Here is a 22604-nt window from a genome sequence, read left to right on the forward strand (position 1 = left end):
ATAAATTTACTTTTATTAAAAACAAAACTACGCAGTAAGCTTTAGGTCTTGCATACATGCCAATAAGCTGGATTTTACTTTAAGTGTGATGAGAATCTATTGGAGCATTTTAAGGAAGAGTATTTTATTTACATTTTAAAATCATTTTTACTGCTTTGTGGAAATTCAGTCAAAGTAAGAGTAGGAATAGGGAGACCAGTTAGTAGAAAGCAGAAGTCCAGGCAAGAAAATAGTAGTAGAGAAGGTAAAAAGAAGTAGGTGAGACCGGCCATGGTGGCTCCCACCTGTAATCCCAGTATTTGGGAGGCTGAGGAGGGAGGATCACTTGAGCCTGGGGGGTTGAGGCCACAGTGTGTTGTGATTGTGCCACTACACTCCAGCCTGGGTGACAGAGTGAGACCCCTTCTCAAAAAAAAAAAAGGTAAATTCAAGTTATATTTTGGTGTTAGAGTTGGTAAGACTTTCTGATGTATTAAATATGGGGTGTGAAGGGGAAAGAGAAATAAAAAGTAGGACTCAGTTTCTGAGTAGAAAACAGGCAGTTAGTGATACCCCTTACGGAGATGAGGAGAAATGGGGTATGGTGAAATTGAATTAAGTGTTAAAGTATATATACCTTAAGGTGAAAAATACAAATGGAATGTCAAATAACTAGTTGAATAGTCTGGACTAGTCTGGTAGGAGATAGAAATTTGGGTATTATCAGTATAAATATCCATGGAAACAGATGTGCCACCTAGTGGAAAAAGAGACAGTTAAGAAAGCTCAGGAATCCCTGTTTTTAAAGCAGTGGTTTCTAACCTTGGCAACACATTAACTCGTTTATGTCTAGTTTTCCATTATTGGAACACTGAGTTTGTGGGAGTTATTTCTATCCTACTGCTCAAGGTCATCTCCAAGGTCTGATTTTTCACACACAGAAATTCGCAACCTCTGGCATAAATGGGTTAAAATCACCAAAGGATCTTTCTGAAAACCAAATTGATTATTTCAAGCATTCATACACTCATTCATTCTTTCAATAAATATTACTTAGTGCCTATTATGTACTAGGCTGTCCTCTAGGCATTGGGGATTCATCAGTGCACAAAACAGGCAAAATTCTTGCCCTAAAGGAGTTTTCATTCTTGTGGAAGAACAGACAGTAAACAAGTTAAGTAAGTGACATATGTGGTATGTTAGTGATACATGCCAAATAGGAAAATAAGGCAAGGAAGAGGGTTAGGATGTTTGTGTGCCATGTTGGCCATTTTAACTTGGGCAAGCAGAGACAGCTTTTAGTGGGAAAGTGATATTTGAATAGAAACTTGAAAAATAGAGGGGGTTCTCTCATGACTCCTGTTCAGTATAGTATTGGAAGCCCTAGCCAGAGCAATCAGGCAAGAGATAGAAATAATGGGCATCCAGATGGGAAGAGAGGAAGAGCAACTGCTTGATGTAAAGGGAAGAGGATATGACATATGGATATTGCTAGGGTTTTTGTCTTTCAAGAGACAGATTCTTGCTTGTCACCCAGCCTGGAGTGCAGTGGCACAATCATAATTCACTGCAGCTTGGGCTCAAAGGATACTCCAGCCTCAGCCTCCCAAGTAGCTGGGGCTATATGCATGCACCACCACACCTGGCTAATTTTTAAAGTTTTTTGTACACATGGGGTCTCACTATGTTTCCCAGGCTGGTCTCCAACTCCTGGCCTCAAGCAGTTCTCCCATCTCAGTGTTACAAAGCATTGGGATTATAGACATGAGCCACTGTGCCCAGCCAATATTGCTGTTTTTTTGTTTTTGTTTCTGTCTAAGATGGGAAAAACTGTGAGAGAAGAAAGTTTGGAAGAGAATATTTAGAATTCAGTTTTAGATTTTAATTTTGAGATGCCTATTGAATGTCCGTAAGTTAATATGTTGAGTTGAATGTGGATATATAGGGCAGGAATTCATGGGACTGGAGATAAATTTAGGGGTCATCAACATAGATAGTATGAGATTACATAAAACTATGAATTATGAAACTAGATTACTTCAACAAACTAGGCGTCAAAGGTACAAACCTCAAAATATTAAGAGCCATCTATCACAGACCCACAGCCAACATCATACTGAACAGGTAAAAGCTGGAAGCATTGCCCTTGAGAACCAGAACAAGACAAGGATACCCACTCTGACACTCCTATTCAGCATGGTATAGAATCAGGCAAGAGAAAGAAAGAAAAGGCATCCAGATAGGAAGAGAGGAAGTCACCCTCTCTTCACAGGCAATATGACACTATACCTAGAAAACCCCATAGTCTCTGCCCAAAGGCTCCTAGATCTGATAAACAACTTCAGCAAAGTTTCAGTTTATAAAATTGATGTATAAAAATCAGTAGCATTGGTATACACCAACAACGTCCAAGCCAAGAGCCCAGTGAAGGATGTGATCCCATTCACAGTAGGCACAAAAAGAATGAAATACCTAGAAATACAGCTAACCAGGGAGGTGAAAGAACTCTGCAATGAGAATTACAAAACACTGCTGAAAGGAATCAGAGATAACACAAACAAATAGAAAAACATTTCATACCATGGATTGAAAGAATACTGTTTAAAATGGCCGTACTGTTCAAGGCTATTTATAGATTCAGTGCTATCAAACTACCAATGACATTTTTCACAGAATTAGAAAAAAAATTCTTATGCAACCAAAAACGAGCCCAAATAGCCAAAGCAATCTTAATGCAAAATGAAGAAAGTTGGAGGCCATACTACCTGACTTCAAAGTATACTGCAAGGCTATAGTAACTAAAATAGCATAGTTCTGGGACAAAAACCAGACACATAAAGCAACAAAACATGTTAGAGAACCCAGAAATAAAGCCATGTACCTACAGCCATCTGATCTTTGACAAAGCTAACAAAAAAAGCCACAGGGAAATGACTCCCTATTCAATAAATGTTGCTGGGCTAACTGGCTAGCTATATGCAGAGGAATTAAACTGGACCCCTACCTTTCGCCATATAAAAAAATCAGTTAAGATGGATTAAATACTTAAATGTAAAACCTGAAACTATAAAGACCCCAGAAGAAAATCTAGGCAATACCATTGAGGATATCGACCCAGGCAAAGACTTGATGAAGAAGACTGCGAAAGCAATTACAACCAAAACAGAAATTGACAAGTGGGACCTAATTAAACTAAAGAGCTTCTGTACAGCAAAAGTAACTATCAATCAACAGAGTAAATGGCCTACAGAATGGGAGAAAACATTTGCAAAGTATGTATCTTTCAAAGGTCTAATACCCAGAATCTGTAAGGAACTCAAATCAACAAGCAGAAACAACCCCATTAAAAGATGGGCAAAGGACATGAGCAGACTTTTTTTTTTTTTTTTGAGACAAAGAGTCTCCCTCTGTCGCCCAGGCTGGAGTGCAGCAGTGCAATCTCTGCTCACTGCAACCTCTGCCTCCCGGGTTCAAGCAGTTCTCTGCCTCAGCCTCCCCAGTAGCTGGGATTACAGGCGGCCGCCACAATGGTGGGCTAATTTTAGAATTTTTTTTTTAGTAGAGACAGGGTTTTACCATCTTGGCCAGGCTGATCTTGAACTCCTGGCCTCGTGATCTACCCGCTTTGGCCTCCCAACGTGCTGGGATTACAGGCGTGAGCCACCGTGCCTGGCTGCAGACACGTCTTAAAAGAAGACGTACACACAGCCAACCAGCATATGGAAAAATGTTCAATATTACTAGTTATTGCAGCATACAATTCAAAACCACAATGAGATACCATCTCCTGGTAGTCATAATGGCTGTTACTAAAAAGTCAAAAAATAACAGATGCTGGCAAGGTTGTAGAGAAAAGGGAACGCTAATACACTGCTGGTGGGAATGTAAATTAGTTCAGCCACTGTGGAAAGCAGTCTAGACATTTCCCAAAGAACTTAAAATAGAACTACCGTTGACCCAGCAATCCCATTACTGGATATATGTCCAAAGGGATACAAATCATTATATCACAAAGGTAAATGCACATGTATGTTCATAGCAACACTATTTGACAATAGCGAAGACATGAAATCAGCTTAGATGCCCATCAGTGGTGGACTGGATAAAGAAATGTACATATACAGCATAGAATGCTATGCAGCCATAATAAAGAGATCCTAGCCTTTGCAGCAATATACGTGGAACTGGAGGCCATAATCCTAAGTGAATTAATGCAGAAAACCAAATACCACATGTTCTCAGTACAAGTAGGAGGGAAACATTAAGTACACGTGGACACAAAAAAGGAAACAGTAGACACTAGGGCTGTTTGAGAGTGAAGGGTGGTAGGAGGGTGAGGATTGAAAAACTACCTGTTGGGTGTTATGCTCATTACCTGGGTGGCAAAACTATCTGTACACCAAACCCCCATGACACACCGGTTACCTGTGTAACAAACTTGCACATGTACCCCTTGAACCTAAAATAAAACTTGGAAGGAAAAAAAAATAGATTAAATTGCCAAGGGAGTAGTACAGTTATAAAAATAAAAGCCCAAGAACTGAGCCCTGGGGCACTTCAATTTATAAGTAGGAAAAATTAGAAGATAGAAGAGACTTAAGTAAAGAGCCACAGAGAAACTGTGGCTATCTATTTCATAGATAGATAGAAAACATGTAAGTTTGATGTCCTAAAAGACAAATGAAGAAAGTATTTCAAGAAAGGGTAATTGGGATGCCAAGTAAGATTATTTAAATTGACCATTGCATAGAGGAATAAGGAGATCACTGGAGATTTTGATTAAAGAAGAATTTTGATGGATTGGTGCATGTGATAACCTGATTAGAGTGAATTGAAGAGAAATGGAAGACAACTTGGAGACAATACATACAGCTCTTTCAAGGAGTTTTGCTGAAAACAGATGTAGTTTCAGAAAGTGAGCTAGCAGTTAGAGGGAAAAGTAGGATTAAGAAAGGTTTTAATGATGTTGAAAGAAATAATATAAAGTTGAATACTATGGGAATGGTCCAGTAGAAAGGAAAAACTGGTAAAGCTGAAGAGGGAGGTAATTACTAGAGTAACTAGATAAGAATTACTAGAGTCCTTGGGTAGTCAATAGGGGATGGTTCTCATGCACAAGAGGAGGGGTTGGTCTTTGCCACAGAATTAATGAAACTCATTTATAGTGTTAGGAAAGCGGGGAGACTGTATCAGTTCAAACACGGTTGTGTGGTTAGAATAGTGGGAACCTGTGGAAATTCTCTAAATAGTGTCATTTTCTCAGAAATAGGAAGCAGGGTCCTTATCTGAGTTAGGATGTGGGAGAAGATGGAGGCTTGAAGAGAAAGGAAGTATAAAATAATTTTATGAATAGGGAGTGAATGGACAAGGGAAATAGAGCAGGATTGCCAGACAGCATTCAGGATCCACTTGATGTTAGTGATGGTGAATATAAAATGGGGTCAGTTAATGTGGTTGTGTTTTTCTTCAGCCTTTTTTTTAGCTACATCACATTAGATGGAGAGTCAGATTTAATAAGAGCTTTTTGTTTTTAACTGAAGTACTCCTTTTCAGAAATGGGATTTCTAGAAATAATTATAAAATAGCGTTTATATATATTACTTTTTATCCCTTTTCTGATTTTCACCTGGCTTGTCACTATTAAATATTTATACAAGAAGAAATACTGGTAGTTCATGAGAATACAAACAACTTTTTTTTACTATGTTTAAAAAACATATTAAGGCAGATACTCTGTACTGGCATTGTGGTAATATAAATTATGCTTGAGTTAATAAAAATTATGAACTTTATCAACTGTGAAATGAGACAGAAGCAGTTTCATTTTTTTTTTTTTTTGAGGCAGGGTCGCAACTGTGTCACCCAGGCTAGAGTACAGTGGTGCCATCTCAGCTTCCTGCAGCCTCAACTTCCTGGGCTCAGGTGATTCTCCCACCTCAGCCTTCTGAGTAGCTGGTACCACAGGCAAGCGTCACCATGCCTGGGTAATTTTTGTATTTTTTGTAGAGACAGGGTTTTGCCATGTTGCCCAGGCTGTTCTTGAATTCCTGGGCTTAAGCAGTCCTCCTGTTTTGGCCTCCCAAAGTGCTGGGATTATAGCCATGAGCCACTGTACCTGGCCCATTTTGACATTTTTAATTGTAATTTTATATAAATAGCATGAATTTTTCTGGTATTACTTTTGCTTATTTGAGAACTGTATCCACAATTCTGTGGGTATTTGCTTGCTTTTTAAAAATCAAATGTAGTACATTTTAACAGAAAGCTAAAATATTTGAATAATTTTTAAAATGCCGTTACAGAATCTAATTAAGCTCACATCATATCCTGTTGTTAGATTCCACTCTATTGTATCTCCTTATCTTTTTTTTATTATTACTATTTTTGAGACAGTATCACTCTGTGGCCCATGCTGGAGTGCAGTGGTGCGATCTTGGCTCACTGCAGCCTCCGCCTCCTGGGTTCAAGCCATTCTCGTGCCGCAGCCTTCTGAGTAGCTGAGATTACAGGTGCACACCAGCATGCCCGGCTAATTTTTGTATTTTTGGTAGACAGGGTTTCGCCATATTGGCCAGGCTGATCTTGAACTCCTCACCTCAGGTGATCCACCTGTCTCGGCATCCCAAAGTGCTGGGATTACAGGCGTGAGCCACCACACCTGACCTCCTCATCTCTTTGTAAAGAGTTTTGAGAAAGTTTTCAGATTACTCAGTTTAATTGGGGGGAGACAGTTATCACTTTTAAACAATTGATTCTACAGCAGTTTGTTTAAGTTACTTCTTCCTAATTTACTGAGAGATTCAAGTTTGGAGAATTCCTTGTAAAGTCTCTCACATCATGATGTGAGGCATCAGTGTTTGTGAATTGAATTGTCAGTACAACTTTGGACACACTCATGATGATGTTTCCAAATCTGTTTCTCATGAAGTCATTTCCAACTTTAATGATATCTAAATTGTGTAGATAGGAAAATAAGGAAATAATTTGTCCTAAAGATGATTGAGACATGACAAAGAATTTGATGATACTTATAATAAATGCAGTAATTGTGAATGAAACAAATCTCTTTGATTATGCTTGATTAGGTGGTAGCTTTTTAAAATTAGTTTTCAAGTACTAGTATCTGTGACATGCATTAATGACTGGCATTTTTGTTGGTAATGCAGATTATTACTTAGTGTTGCTTTTAATTCATTGAAAATGTTTTCCACTATGCAGTTGAAAGGTTTCTATGTTTAGATAAAAATTGAAAAATATTTTAAAATCTGCCTATGAGGAGGAGGACTGATTCTTGAAAAAATTCTGAAATGTTACTTTATTGCATATTTGAAATAGAATTTGATGAATTTTTTCTTCATTAAATAAAGCTTGGTGAGTGAAATTAATAGCAAGAAAAATGACTCTGTACTTATAAGATGTGAGCTTTATAAGAGTCTGTTTTTTGGAAGCTTTTCAAATATGTGATGATTTTCCTCTTCAGAAAAAGATGTTAACAGAACAGATCGAACAAACAAGTTTTATGAAGGCCAAGATAATCCCGGGTTGATTTTGCTTCATGACATTTTGATGACCTATTGTATGTATGATTTTGATTTAGGTAAGTTCTCCTCTAAAGTCCTAATTTTAAAAGATGTAAATATATTTACTTTAGAATTTACATTTTTAATCCAGTTAGACATGGCTAATAGCTTCATAGGCCTAGTTTTAAGAGAATTTGTTCTCCAGGGGACTGGAAACTTACAAGGCTATGGTTCTTAACCAAGGAGCCCTGGGTTGCTACAGCAGACTAACTGGAGCACCATGGGATATTTAAAATTTTTAAGGGAATTATAGAGACATCTATAGGACACCACTCTAACTACTAGCTGAAATAGCTAAAGGTTTTAACATTAAATCATTACATTCTTTTTGATGAAGTTATGTCTTTGCAAAGCTGGGTTTTTGGCCTTGCTGTGATAAGTAACTACTATGTAAAAATAAATGATAAAAATAAATGAGGATGGTGATAGCCAGTTGAATTTCAAGGTTTGAGAAGTATTGTAGTGCTCAGTAGGTGGTAAGCTCATAGGACATGAATACTTACTCAATTGTTTTGACCTAACAGCTTAATAAATGGAGTTGTTATTTCTTTGAGACTTAGGAGTGCCTTGGGAAAAATTGCCGAGATACTAAGGATGATAACCATGAACTGAGAAAGTTTGCAAACCATTGTTTGATATGCTTTTCCCATTGCAAAGAAAAATACTGATTGGATATCTTAGATAAGCAGTGCAAAAATTTTGTAGGGCATATAGAACTTACTCTTTTTTTGGTAAATCTCTTTACCAGAAATTTGTTGTAAGAACTGATGCCGGGGCCGGGTACGGAGGCTCATGCCTGTAATCCCAGCACTTTGGGAGGTCAAGGCAGATGGATCACCTGAGGTCAGGAGTTCAAGACCAGCCTGGCCAACATGGTGAAACCCCGTCTCTACCAAAAATACAAAAGTTAACTGGGCTGGGTGGCACACGCCTGTAATTCCAGCTACTCGGGAGGCTGCGTCAGGAGAATTGCTTGAACCTGGGAGGTGGAGGTTGCAGTGAGACGAGATCGCGCTGCATTGCACTCCAGCCTGGGTGACAGAGTGAGACTCTGTTTCATGAAAAAAAAAAAAAAAAGAGAACTGATGGTGGAATTAGAAGTGTGAAATTACCTGGGGAAGGGACGCTAAGGGGTAGAAAACTTAAGGAACCATTATTTTAAGGGGCAAGAGAACTTAAGATGTTTATTTAAAGGACCAACAGCTTGTCTAACCATCAACTTTTGAATAAGTATAAATACTAGAAATGTTTGAGTTACCTGCTATGTGAGTGGCTTCTAGCTAAAGGATAGTGGAAATAGATGTTTTCTAGATTAGTAACGTTTGAGACATCCTTTAGAGAAGGTGGTTGGATACTTAGCACATTAAAACCAAATGAACCTTGAATTACGGGCACATTTTCTTCACTGTTATTTCTGTGTAAATTTCTCTTGGTTTCCTATATGTAAGTTAGGGGAAGATATACTCTCCGTTTTGATCTTGAGGTATCAGCCTTTTTGGTGACAGTAAGTCAGAAGTTGCAGTTTTCTTTAAAATGTAAAATGTAGTCAGTCCTGTCTATGACACCTATAATGAGCTTCAAGTTGAATTGTTGCAAGAATATTAGTAGAGTGCTTTTCAGGTTACAGAGTGCTTTCATACTTGATTTGATTTTTCATTCTCATAGCAGCCTTTTGAAAAAGGGGGGAAATAATTCTCACTTTATGAGTAAGGTTATTTTGATTTAGAGTGTGACTTACGGTCACACAAGTAAATAATTGGTCTGGGAGTAGAGACCCAGGTCTTTATTGCAGGCTGGGATTCTTACCTCTACACCTTCAGCACTTCAACCCCTTGCCGTTTATTTTAGTTTCGGTTACCACTGTAGGGAATAGGACCATTCTCTTTCGGAACAGAAGGCATTGCTCCATTCTCTCAGATGGTAATTTTGAGATACGAATTCATACGTATTCTGTAGCAGGAGTTCCTGAATGCTTAATTTTCTCAGGGCATTGTCCCAAACCAGCTAACTGGATAACTTACCCTCTCGATTTGTTTATACTCATGTCGCATTCTTTCTATATAGACATTTCAGTTACCTGAAACATAGTCAAGCTTCCTGCAGATAACTGCAGGAAGCCAAGATAACTTATGTGAAGCCAAGATACTTTTTATAAAAGCAATAGACAACATTTCTTACTCTTTACTCATAGCAGAGCAACCTGGAATGTAAATTTACTCTGTCTTGTAGGTGATTTCATTATATGGAGTTTGGCTTCTTAACCCATAGGTGAGGTATAGGTGTATTTGCATCGAATACAGTCTCAGTAGGGAGGAATGAGACAAAAATTACCAAAAGTAGACAAAAGAACTTAAGGAAGTGTGACTTTGAGTTAGTGCAGATACTACAGAAAGTTTCTGTGGGTGGTATCATTACTGGATATGTAATGATGATACTGAATAATCAATGAAAGGTTAGAGTGTGTAATGTTTTTTAAGAATGATTTCTGATCCTCAAGATTTTTGTTTTTTAATTTGATACTCTAAAGGATAAGCTTCAGTAACCTGGAAAATTGAACTATATGTAGTTTAAATTTTCCTTTTTGGTGTAAGCAAGTGTACACTAGGATGATAAGATGTTCATTTCTCACCTCCCTCCCACCCCCTTCCTGCAGTGAAACAAATTTGCTATGGAAGTGATTTTAGGGAAGTACTTTAGAAATTGTACTGGTGCTGATTAAGATGTGCATCATTCAGCAGTAGTGAGGAATCTGAGTATCACTAAATGCCAATTTAAACATCTTTAATCTTTCTTTAATTAAAAGGAATTTGTACATTAATTCCACCTCCCATAACCCATGAGATACCCCAAAGAACATCATGTATAAAATAAAATAGATTAAAGGCAACCAGAACATGAAGATTAATTTGACAACTTGCTTCAGCTAAGACTTAACAGAAGAAATATGGTAGTGATTCCATATGGAAACTGAAGACTTAAAGGATTAAATTGGCTTCTTAGGAATTTTTATTCATTATAACTTAATAATAAAGCACTTTTTTAAGAGGGGAAAGGTGCTTTGTAAATCTTTTGAATAGCACACTTTGAAATATTTCTGATGTAGATCGTACACAGTCAGACTCAGTACTCTTGCACTTTGTTGAATTCAGATTAGATTTCCTTCATACTTTAATTGGTTTAACCTTTATTATTTGTCATTGATTTCACTATGTCAGATAGGAAAGTTCTGATGATAACAATTTAGTCTTCCATCTATCTTGTTCTTTTTTAAAAAGTGTACATTATTTTAGAAACCATCTGTATAAATTCGTAGACATGATTACATGTAGATATCTTGTCGTATGTCACTTTTGTTTAGTTTTTTTCTCTAAATGTCTTGGTAACTTCATTGTCTGGTACTGTAATAATTGGATGCCCTCCATGAGAACCCAGGTGCCCTTTTATCCTAAAGTGAGTAGAGCTATATTTTCCCATAGGGTACAGTTTAGACAATGTGAGGCTAATAGGACTGTGGAAAGATGTGGCGGTAGATGATTGGACAGAGGCTCACAGCAAATTGAGCTGAAACTTCATTTGTAAGGAGATTCTGAGGTGATCTGAGTGCCTCTGTCTGTTGTATGTTTGATCTGAGTTTTCTCAAGAGATTTAGTTTACCTGCCTTCTGAGATCATTTTTTAAAGTTTTCTTCCAAAACAGAGTAATGTCTAGTTATGTATCATTTATATGATAGCAGAACTATTCCCTCCCTCTTTTATTAAATATTTACTTTTACATGGCTTCAGTGCAGATAGATTTTGTTGAATATAAATGTAAGCTATTGATCTGCAAATGAAAGACTATTTTCCAGACTTCCCAAGCTACCAATAAAGACATTTCTACATGATTTTAATAAATACACAGAAGTTACCAAAGTTGAATGATAATGTTTAAGTAAAAAGGCTTAGTATAAGCTCATGTCCCTTCATTGGTTCAAGAACCTCTTAAGTCTGAAAATTTTTCAAGTCTTGAAAATTGTAAAACAAGGATAATTGAGGGTTTTATAAGAGGAAGTAAAAAAACAAGAAGTTTGACATGTTCAGGTGAAAAAGTAAAACTAATACTTTTTCTTATTTTTAAGCGAGGGATCTGACTCCTTAATTTCCTAGTTTTTCTTTTAATTGAGGGCTCTATTACTGTCACTGTTGAGAAATTATAATAACATCAAGAGATATGTAGGTAAGTGGTCACTTCAGGTACAAAATATTGATTGGATTAAGCCCAGTTGCTGACATTGGTTGGGTGTAGAGAGTAACAAAAAAAGAAAGAAGGACATAGATATGACTATTTAAAAGAGGCTCTTAATTTTGTAACTCCTGTTGTGTGAATCTAAAGGTCTGATTGTTAAAGCAGTTGAACCCAAAGTTCTTATTTTATGTGGCTTGCTCATCATAGTTTGGCATTGCTAACCACTCTGGGCTTGGAACTTTCTGCTTGATTTTTGCAACATTCTTCTCCCTTCATTTTTTTCTTTGCTTCTCTGACTGGTCTTTCTTAAACCTGTCTTTGAGTGTATACTCTTACATTTGACGTTCCTCTTGATTATCTCTTCACTCCTCTTCTGTCTCATGATGCTCTTGCACATTATTTTTAAAATATTACTCACTCTTGATAGTGTATCTGCACTGAGACACATACTAGAAGCTATATATTGCTTGACATCTCAATCTAAAACAACTCATCTTTCTTACTCATGACTAGAGTTCCTCCTCATTTATATTCTTTTCTTGGTGAATATCAATGTCTACCAATTTCTGAATGCAAATGAGAAAGATACAATTTTAAGCGAAGTGGTGGTGATATGCACAACTTTCAGAAGGATACATAAAACTTGGGTTTTCAGAGACTCTTTTTTCTTTTCTTTTTAGGATATGTTCAGGGAATGAGTGACTTACTTTCCCCTCTTTTATATGTGATGGAAAATGAAGTGGATGCCTTTTGGTGCTTTGCCTCTTACATGGACCAAATGGTAAGAACAGGGATTCCTTCCATTAAACTGATTTTGAAAATTTTAGTTGTATAATTTTATAGTGTAAGGTTGATTTTTATGTTTAGCCAACTATGATGGAACTTAAAATAATTACCTCATGCCTTTTGTTACTTTTTCTTTTTAGTAGCCTTTCAAGGTCTTAGAAATACTGGTGGTGTTTTTAATACAGGAAATAGTTTGTGTCTGTAGTATAGGAATAATCAGGATTTAATATCAGTAAATGCTTATGTTCTACTAAAGAGCCATGCGTCATTATAGACTATTGATAAAATAGATGAATTCAATTTTGTGGAATAGTTGAACTTTAATATTATCTGTTTCAGAGATAAATCTTAGTCATGCCAAGTAATATCCTTACCTTTTGTGAAGACTTTGAATTTTATCATTATAGCAACTGATTTTTCTCCAGATGTGTTTGAACTATTTGTAACTCTGACACTTTCTTAGGAATTCATTATTTTCCCAGAAGTATATGATTATTAGAGTTGAACTGTCTATATATACATGTTAGTACAAAGAACATTTTATCTATTATCATTGTTAAATCTTTGAGACAGAGTTCTAAGATAATAGTGCAGAGAATATTGACAGGGAAATAAAATAGAAAAGTCTCTCAAGCAATCTATTAGAAAAAAAAAAAGCAGAAGGGGTGAGACTAAATAAAGGCATATGAAGTTCAAAGACCTGACTACATAGGTTGCTGTGTTTCTTCAAAATAAGACTAACATACTGGATGCTGGGCCTTTATGTTGGACATTGAAATGGCTTGCTTGCAAGGGGATAAACATTTTGAATCTAACCATCTGAAATATTTTCCTGTAATACAGGGTTTAACTCAGAGTTTTTGGGATACAAATGTGAAATTTGGAAGTGGTACCCTTCTCTTTTTTTCTTTACTTGTATTCTTCCCTTTTGCTTGACTATTTTTCTTTCTCCTTCAAATTTTCCCTGCTTGTGCCCATTTCCTCAAGTCTCTTGTCCATAGATTCAACTTGTTCTCACTTTCAGTTTTTTTCTAAATGTATACTTGGTAAGATTTGATAGTTTTAAAATGTTCTTTTACTGTTAAATTCATAAATATTCAAATTGTTTTTTTGCCATAAATTATTATTTTTTGATTATTTGGAAGGATTATCAGTGCAGTAATTTGGTAATGTCATTGTTTGTCGTCCTTCCTTTTTTGATTGATTGATTTGTCTACCTTCTTAGTTCCATTTACTCCCAAGTGCTCTAGAAACCTGAGGCATTTATTATAAAGGTCTATATAGCTGATACCAATTACATAAAAACTGTTGTGTGCCTTCCTTGTGTTTTTGTTGTTTATTCTCTTTTCACCAGAGTTAGTATGTTCCTTGATAAAAGGGATTATATGTTTGTTTCACTGGTAGCATACCAGAATTCTCCTAATGCCTGACATGAGGTTGTTCAACAGATTTTTGTAAAACAAACACGTGAATCTTTCCCCAGTGATTAGTTTAAATTGCTATAGTAGATATTCTAAAAAATATAAAAATAAAGCTAAGATGAACATACTGTAGTTAGGATTGTGCAATAAGTTTTCAATAAAACTAAGCCAATATTGGCATGTAAATATATATTGACATATAATGCCACATACATACATGCATACACATGTGTGTATATAGATCTCATATGTAAAGACTGCCTTCTGAACGTGTGTAATAAACACTTTATAGTCTGTCATTTTTTGTGTATGAAGGTTCAGTTTAATCATTTTCACAGTAAATGCTCTCGTGTTTGCCTTTCCATTAAGGATGTTCTGTGGATTTTTCTAGTCTTTATTCTAAAAAGTTATCTTCTTAGTATATTGTCTGCTAACATCTTTTCTTTCATAATGTTTCAATAATGAGAGGGCAATACGTGGCAATCAAAATAACCTGTATGATTTTTTTTTTCACTGCATTGCCTTTGTTTGATGTCCCTAAATCTGTGCTGCTGTTTCTTGATTCTTTGTTTTTGTTTTATAGCTTTACTTCATGTAAGTTTGTACTACTTTTGTGGTGGCTGAACCTAATGTCCATAAATTTACTTTTATTGACGTTTACTTACATCTAATGTAGGTCTAGGCATAGACTTTGTCTGTTATTATGGAAATACAAAGTACAAGTGATCTGATGAACTTTGTTATACCCATCATCCATTTTGCCATATAGTTTTAGTTCCTTTCTCCTCTCCATCTCGCCCTCCCCTGCCCCATACAGAGACATTTATTTACAGACACATTTGAAGCCCTTTGTATATCCATTGTTGATCCCACTCTCCCTTCTCCAGGAGTAACCACTTTTTCAAATATGGTGTCTGTCACTATGGATATGCTTCTTTTTTACAGCAGAGTGGGTAGCAAATGGCTATGCCATGTTAGTTTTCCCAAATCAGCTCTAGTCTTTGGCTGTGTCACAGTAAGAATGATCCTGTTAATCAGAGTTGATTCTGCCCCTTCTCTATAGGTCTGTCTGGTAAATGTGGAGGAACTATATCCTAAAGCCTTGAGTTAGTCTGTTAATAAACGGTTGTCAAAATTATTAAAGAGAAACAGCTTTTTGAGAATTAATAGACTTAATTTTTTTTAAACTAAAGAATGAATTGTTTCTAATGTGATAGTTGTATTAAAGCACTATTGCACTGTGAAAGTGAAAAAGTAAGTGTGAAGGAGGAAATGTTTTTCTAAGGCTTTCACTAGGTTAGGGTTAGGTTACCCCAGAGGGATTGGGATTGGGATTGAGTTAAAGAGATCCAAATCATTTAAGAAGCGTTTAAGAGCGTCTGTTTTGGTGCCTTCTGGCCCCTTGACTCAGGTGTTGGTGGGGAGTCTACTCAACTGTGAAGATTGCTTAAAGCGTATGAACCCCAGCAGTTCTCAAACTTTGTGACCTCAGGGCCCCTTCACACTCTCCCATATTATTGAAGAACTGAAAGAGTTTTTGTTTATGTGGATTCTATCTGTTGATGTTTATGTGAAAAATTAATACTGAGAAACTTGTATTCATTTATTCATTCATTAACAACACATTCTACCTTAACATAGATTACATTTTTTAATGAAAAGTAACTTTTCCTAATGAAAAATTTACTGACACAGAGATTGTTTTAAATTTTTCATTTTTAAAAATGTCTGTTTAATAGAAGACAGCTGAATTTTCACATTTGCTTCTGTGTTCAGACTGTATTGTGCATCATACAGCCTTTGCACTTGTGAAAGAATTTAAGTACAAAATCCAGATAATATTTTAATATTGTTGGTTTTGACTTTACGGATTCTCCAGTGTCAGCAAACCTAAGAAGTAATTCTTTAAAATGAAATACATATTAACCCTAAAATTAATTTTATTACATGTAATTTGAAGGAATATTTAACAGTGGAAAGAATTTGTGTGTTTCTTTCACCAAGTCTTTTATGCTGTGTAAGAAATAAATATCTCAGTCAGTCAGCAGTTGCTGTGTCTACATTTTTCTTTATCTAAGTCAAATGAATAGAGGAAAAAATAATCCTTAGTTTTGAGAGCAAGGATTTTCTCTTTCCCTTTTAGTATTGCATTAGTTTTTTGGTTAGTTACACATTTTTTAAGATAACCAGTGTGGTATAAGTTCAACATTTGTCCTTGGACATCATGTTTTAGTTATCAGTCATTATGTACTATAAAATATTTATGAAATATTACTTGTATAATAACAATTATTTCCTTTTAAAGCATCAGAATTTTGAAGAACAAATGCAAGGCATGAAGACCCAGCTAATTCAGCTGAGTACCTTACTTCGATTGTTAGACAGTGGATTTTGCAGTTACTTAGGTAAGTTTAGTGAATCAGAACTATACCCCGCAAATTGTAGAGTAATGCATAGAAAAAAATGTAAAGAACTCTTTAAAGAAGCCAGGTGCAGTGGCTCATGCCTATAATCCCAGCACTTTGGAAGCCAAGGAGGGAGGATTACTTGCACCCAGGAGTTTGAGACTAGCCTGACTAGCACAGTGAGACCCCATCTCTATAAGGGAAAAAAAAAAATGCTGGCTGGGGTGATGCATGCCTGTAGTCCCAGCCACTCAGGAGGCTGAGGTGGGAGAATTACCTGAGCCCAGGAGATTGAGGCTACAGTGAACTGTGATCACTCCATGCACTCCAACCTGGGTGACATAGCAAGACCGTGTCTCAATAAAAAAGAACTTAAAGACATATATAGTCTACTGCACTTTCTTCGGTTCCATAAAAGTGTGGGACCAAACTCTCATTGTATAATTCTGCCTTAAACTTGATTCATAAAATGTATTATTTGTTAGTTTTTAAAAACAAGTCAGCCTTCAAGTTTGAAATGATTCCTTAATGTAGAAGACAAATGTATAGGGCTTGAATTGCCTAAGATGCATAGGAAAATTAGAGAAAAGTAACTGTATTCTGACGTAATTAGCATGAGAATAAGTCGTATATGTGTATGTGTTTTTTTCTTCTGCATAGAATCTCAGGACTCCGGATACCTTTATTTTTGCTTCAGATGGCTTTTAATCAGATTCAAAAGGGAATTTAGTTTTCTAGATATTCTTCGATTATGGGAGGTAAGTCCTTAAATTATTATGCAAATGTGATATTTATTATGAAAAGAAACAATTTATTCTGTAGAGTATAAATGGATTATGATAGCCTTACTGAAATATCTAAGGCAAGTATGTTCCAGAATTCTGATGAACTGGTAGCCTCTTCTTAAAAATTAGTCTCATACTGAATATTTGGTCTTTTGGAACTTCATTCTTCAAATTACAGTCTCTGTGAGATTTGGGGCCAAGAGGTATCCCAGAACAAGTTCTCTAGACCATTTATTTGCTGCCTTTGTTCTTCCTTTGAGACACTTGACTTTATGTGAGGCTTTGCCACATCTGTTATAGAGGATTTTCTTATGTTTTTGGTGTACTCCTTTTATTCCATTTTTTACCCAAGGCAACTCTTTATTTTTTCAACTTTTAGGTTCAGGGAGTAGATGTGCAGATTTGTTACATAGGTAAATTGCATGTTGCTGAGGTTTGGTGTGTGAATGATTCCATCACCCAGGTAGTGAGCATAGTACCCAATAGGTAATTTCACATCCCATGTTTCCCTTATACCATCCCCCCATGTGTAATCACTATTGTTTATTTTTCCAGGGCAACCTTTAATGAAAAACCAAATCATTTCACATTTTCTTAAGTATTTGTTAATAATAAATCAGTGTGCTTTTTTTTTTTTTTTTTTTTTTTTTTTTAAGAGAAGGGGTCTTGCTATGACTGATCTTGAATTCCTGGACTCAAATAATCCTCTTGCCTTCAGCCTTATAAGTAGCTGGGACTACAGGTGTATGCCACTGTGTCCAGCCTGGTGTGCTTTTTAATAGAATGCTGGTATAATGATTGATCATACCTTAGGATAACAGAAATTCTTCCAAGGAAAGAATTGGGAGATAATCCATTTTGATAGTAAATACAACTTTATACAGTGGAACTCTAGTTGTCTCTGAGGTTTTTACAGCTGGAAATGGATTCCATACTATTGATGGCTGTACTACCATTAGACAAGGCATTGTGCTGGTTACAAGTTAAAAGTGGATTGCTTTGTGCTCACTTCCTCTGTTCTGAAATTAGGAGTAAAACCCACATGCTCTGTATCTGGAATCATACTTAAATGTTTATCAGTTTTGTTAAATTAGTATCTTAATTTGGGAGTTAAAAATGGGTTAATTCATTTATGTCTAGTGTTCCATTATTGGAACGCTAAGCATGTGGGAGTTGTTTATATCCTGCTGCTCAAGATCATCACCAAGTTCTGATTGAAAAATTGAAAAAATTGCAACTTCAGGCATAAATGGGTTTTAAAGGATGAATTAAGAATATTATTACCACATAGCTAGAATAACTCCTCAATCTGTGTTTACTAAATAAATTCAAACTTTTAATGAAACTTTGAGGTTAATTGCATTATAATTAAACTTTCAACAATTGGGTTTAGTTTGAGAATTATTCAACTTGATTTACTCCTTTTGAAAGAAGTAAACACATTTCAGGTATGCTCTAATGGTATGGTTTGTGTGGATGTTTTTATGTTTCCAGAAAAGATGTTATTAGGTACATGAAGCAGGGGGAAATTAAGACCCTAAATTCAAGGATGTTATCTATATTTAGGAACAGCTGAGCTATTGATGAAGCATTTTATATGTTTGGTTATAAGTTTGGGGCAGTTAATTCAGTTATTGTCACAAGCAGGGATAAAATGTGATATAAGGGTTTTACGTATTTAGAATGGAGAGCTACCTTTGGGTGTTTCTGATTCCATGTACTATGTAACTGAACCTTTTTTATTTCCAGGACTTAGCTTTAGTCTTTTTTTCAGATCACAGTGAGAAACTGATACTTTGGAAAAATATTGAAAATACATCTAACCCTTACACGTTAACCTTGTGGCTGTAGGTCCTGTATTAATAACATTTATCATACTGGTTAAGCTCAGTAATTTACTTAATATAGTTATCTTAACCGCATTTAGAGTATATCATATTCATATAATATTAAACTTGATGATAGTTACTTTGTAGGTGAAGGTAAGACTCTCGTTCCCCTCATTTCCTAGCTAGAAAAACCTTGGGCTACCCTAAACAGGCAACATCTACTTTGCATAGAAGTCATTCAGTGTTCAGAATTGTATCTGTGAGGAAAATGTTTTAGAATTGATACAGTTTGCAAAATAGTTCTTCTGCCTTCCATAGGTAATGTGGACTGAACTACCATGTAAAAATTTCCATCTTCTTCTCTGTTGTGCCATTCTGGAATCAGAAAAGCAGCAAATAATGGAAAAGCATTATGGCTTCAATGAAATACTTAAGGTAGTTATTCCTTTAATTCAGATTTTAGTGTTCTGGTTCTTCTATTTGGTGGTCCTGATATACAGAACATTTCCTTGAAACATTATTAAATCTCTTGAATAACTTAAATTGTGTCAGTAACAATGCTAGGAATGACTATCTGAGAATGACAGTTCCAATACACATTGGCCAGTTATTTTTACCTGGCTAATTAGGAAGAAAAGAAAATTCAACAAATGCTCTTTTATGTAGTTTAGTTTTTCAAAAATTAATTGTCTTTTGATTATAACTTTGAGATGTCAGACTTGGGAGAGCTGCTGGATTTAATGTTCCTTATATAAGACTATTAGCTAGTCTTTAGCTTTAAAACTTGGAATAACCTAAAGAAAGATACATTGAATTTCCTATGTATTTGTAGTATATGAATGTTTTTGTTTTAAGGATTTTGTCTGCAGTGAAATATAACTGGTAATCAGTTGTTTGTATAATAGAATATAATAGTGTATTCACTTTTGATTATGATTTTATTTTGTTGATACTTTTTAGCATATCAATGAATTGTCCATGAAAATTGATGTGGAAGATATACTATGCAAGGCAGAAGCAATTTCTCTACAGATGGTAAAATGCAAGGTATACAGTGTTTCAAGTAATTGCAAGATTTGTTTGTTTTTGGTGGGTTGAGATCAAGAAAGATTTTTCTTCTTGGAAATAAAATAGCAATTTTAGTAAGTTGAGGGCAGACAAAGTATTGACTGGCTTATTGTTTGCTGTTCTAGATTTACAGCACTTAATTGAAAACAGTTGACTAATTATGGCAGATAGGAAACAGCTAATAATAAGGCAAAATGATAAAAGTAATGAAAATATTTCTATAACAATTTAAGAGGCTGTAAAATTTCAGCAATGATATATTACCCAGTTGAGCTCATGAATACAGAATAGGTTCTCATATTAAATATGCAGAATCTCTAAATAAAAATGAATGCTAATCAAAAATAATTAAATCAGTATTATTTAGCCTGTGTCACTCACTTATATTAGTCAAGTTATTAATTATTTAAAAACAAGGCAAATTTGATATATTATCTGAATTTGAACCAAAGCAGTGTACTTTTGGTGTGTTTTGGCTTTTTCTTTTTATTAAGAGAAAGGGCCTTGCTAAGTTGCCCAAGCTGGCCTTGAACTCCTGGGCTCAAGTGATCCTCCTGCCTTAGTTTCCTGAGTAGCTGGGATTACCGGTGCATGCACACCACTGTGCCCACCTCATGACTTTGTTTTTTTTGTTTTTTTTTTTTTTTTTTTTTTTTGAGACGGAGTCTCATTCTGTTGCCCAGGCTGGAATGCAGTGGCGTGACCTCGGCTCACTGCAGCCTTCTCCTCCTGAGTTCAATCAATTCTCCTGCCTCAGCTTCCTGAGTAGCTAGAATTACAGGCCCACTACCATGCCTGGCTAATTTTTGTATTTTTAGTAGAGACGAGGTTTCACCATGTTGGCCAGGTTGGTCCCGAATTCCTGACTTCAGGTGATCCACCCACCTTCGACCTCACAAAGTGCTGGGATTACAGGCGTGAGCCATCACGCCCGACCATGACTTTGCATTTTTTTTTTTTTTTTAATACTTTAAGTTCTAGGGTACATGTGTACAACATGCAGGTTTGTTACATAGGTATACATGTGCCACGTTGGTTTGCTGCACACATTATGACTTTGCATTTTTATGAAAATTCTTGCTTAGTCCTTGCATCATTTGTTCATGGATCCAAACTGTTACTTGGTTCAGTTCTACAAACATTTATTTGATACCTGTTCTCTTCCAAAGCATGTCAATGAGATACTGCTTGCCTTTGAAGAAGTTTGTTTACTGAAAGAGACAGATGGTCTAAGTAAGATATTATTACAAAAAGTAGAAAGAGATAAATGCCAAATATTAGGACATGCTATGTTTGTGGGAATGTGGAGGTGGGATGGAGAGTGACTAATTTGGAAGATACCCAAGAACCACTTAGGGAAAGAAAGGTGGTTAGCATTTCATTTGGAGCTGAGAAAAAAGTTGTGAGAAGGGTACATGACATTCACATTGTTAGGACAAATGCTCAGATTCTGGAATCAATGTAGTCTTAAACAGACGTGTTACTTTTTGGTTATTTTTCCTCTGTAGTGAAATATGGTTTTGAGTTTGATTTTTCATATCCAGGAATTGCCACAAACAGTCTGTGAGATTCTTGGGCTTCAAGATAGTGAAGTTCCAACACCAGATTCAGACGTTGGTGAAGACGAAAATGTTGTCATGACTCCTCGTCCTACATCTGCGTTTCAAAGTAATGCCTTGCCTACACACTCTGCCAGTGGAGCCAGAGATGACAGTCCAACACAGATACCAGTGTCCTCAGATGTCTGCAGATTAACACCTGCATGATCACTATTCTTGCTTTTTTGGGAAGAGACACTTTGTTGCAACTCTTTTTCAAGTACTTGAAAGTTGAAAATTTAAAATCTTGGTATTGATCATGCTTTAAGGTTTATGTAAAGAAAGTGTACTGATGTTCTTACATTAAAGCTTTACAAAGATTTAAACTAATTATTTTTGTAGTTACTTCTACCAAATAGCCTTTCCTTTTCGATAACATTCCTGAGTATTTTTATAGCCAAGTACATTTTATTTTCTTGCTGATGAACTGGAATTGGATAAATATTGCAAGTGGATGAGTTGGAAATTATGCACTTTGAAAAACATTCGCTTTGTTTACTCTAAGTTTATTGGGTTTGGGATTTGATTAAATTAAATGTGGAGACTTTCTATAGCATTCTAAGCTGAGACGTAGATTGTTACCCAGTAATGAAATAAAAAATAAAAATAAAAGGATTTTTTTCTCTATTGTTTACAACAATACTCAGCTTAAATATTTATGCTGGTCGAATGTGATTTAAATTGGACATTTTCATCAATGCAGTCTAATGTGTAGATAAATAATTATTTCAACCATAATAAATGGATTGGCAGTGTATTTTTTACATTGAACTTTTCTTCACTTGTATATAAAGATTATATATAAGTACTTATTTATGAATATAAGAAAGGTTAGGCATATTTTCATTAACTGAATAAACTTGATTTATATAACCTGGTTTATCAAAATTTAACATGGCTTCAATATGAGATCTTTTTCAAAACTATTT

General features: G+C 35.6%; 1 protein-coding gene across 5 annotated transcripts in view; it reads left to right on the forward strand.

The window, feature by feature from the left end:
- The window catches only part of TBC1D15 (TBC1 domain family member 15), an 87162-nt gene extending 65157 nt beyond the window's left edge, over nt 1-22005 (forward strand). For all 5 annotated transcript variants that reach the window (XM_050749275.1, XM_050749276.1, XM_050749273.1 and 2 more), the window contains 7 exons: nt 7460-7576; nt 12464-12564; nt 16296-16395; nt 17056-17153; nt 19328-19444; nt 19970-20056; nt 21622-22005. In XM_050749275.1, the coding sequence (XP_050605232.1) occupies nt 7460-7576; nt 12464-12564; nt 16296-16395; nt 17056-17153; nt 19328-19444; nt 19970-20056; nt 21622-21843 (842 nt within the window). In that variant the 3' untranslated portion in view covers nt 21844-22005. The remainder of the gene's footprint in view (nt 1-7459; nt 7577-12463; nt 12565-16295; nt 16396-17055; nt 17154-19327; nt 19445-19969; nt 20057-21621) is intronic.
- Nucleotides 22006-22604: the final 599 nt, after the last annotated feature.

Source organism: Macaca thibetana, chromosome 11 (assembly GCF_024542745.1).
Source record: "Macaca thibetana thibetana isolate TM-01 chromosome 11, ASM2454274v1, whole genome shotgun sequence".
Taxonomy (NCBI): Eukaryota; Metazoa; Chordata; class Mammalia; order Primates; family Cercopithecidae; genus Macaca; species Macaca thibetana.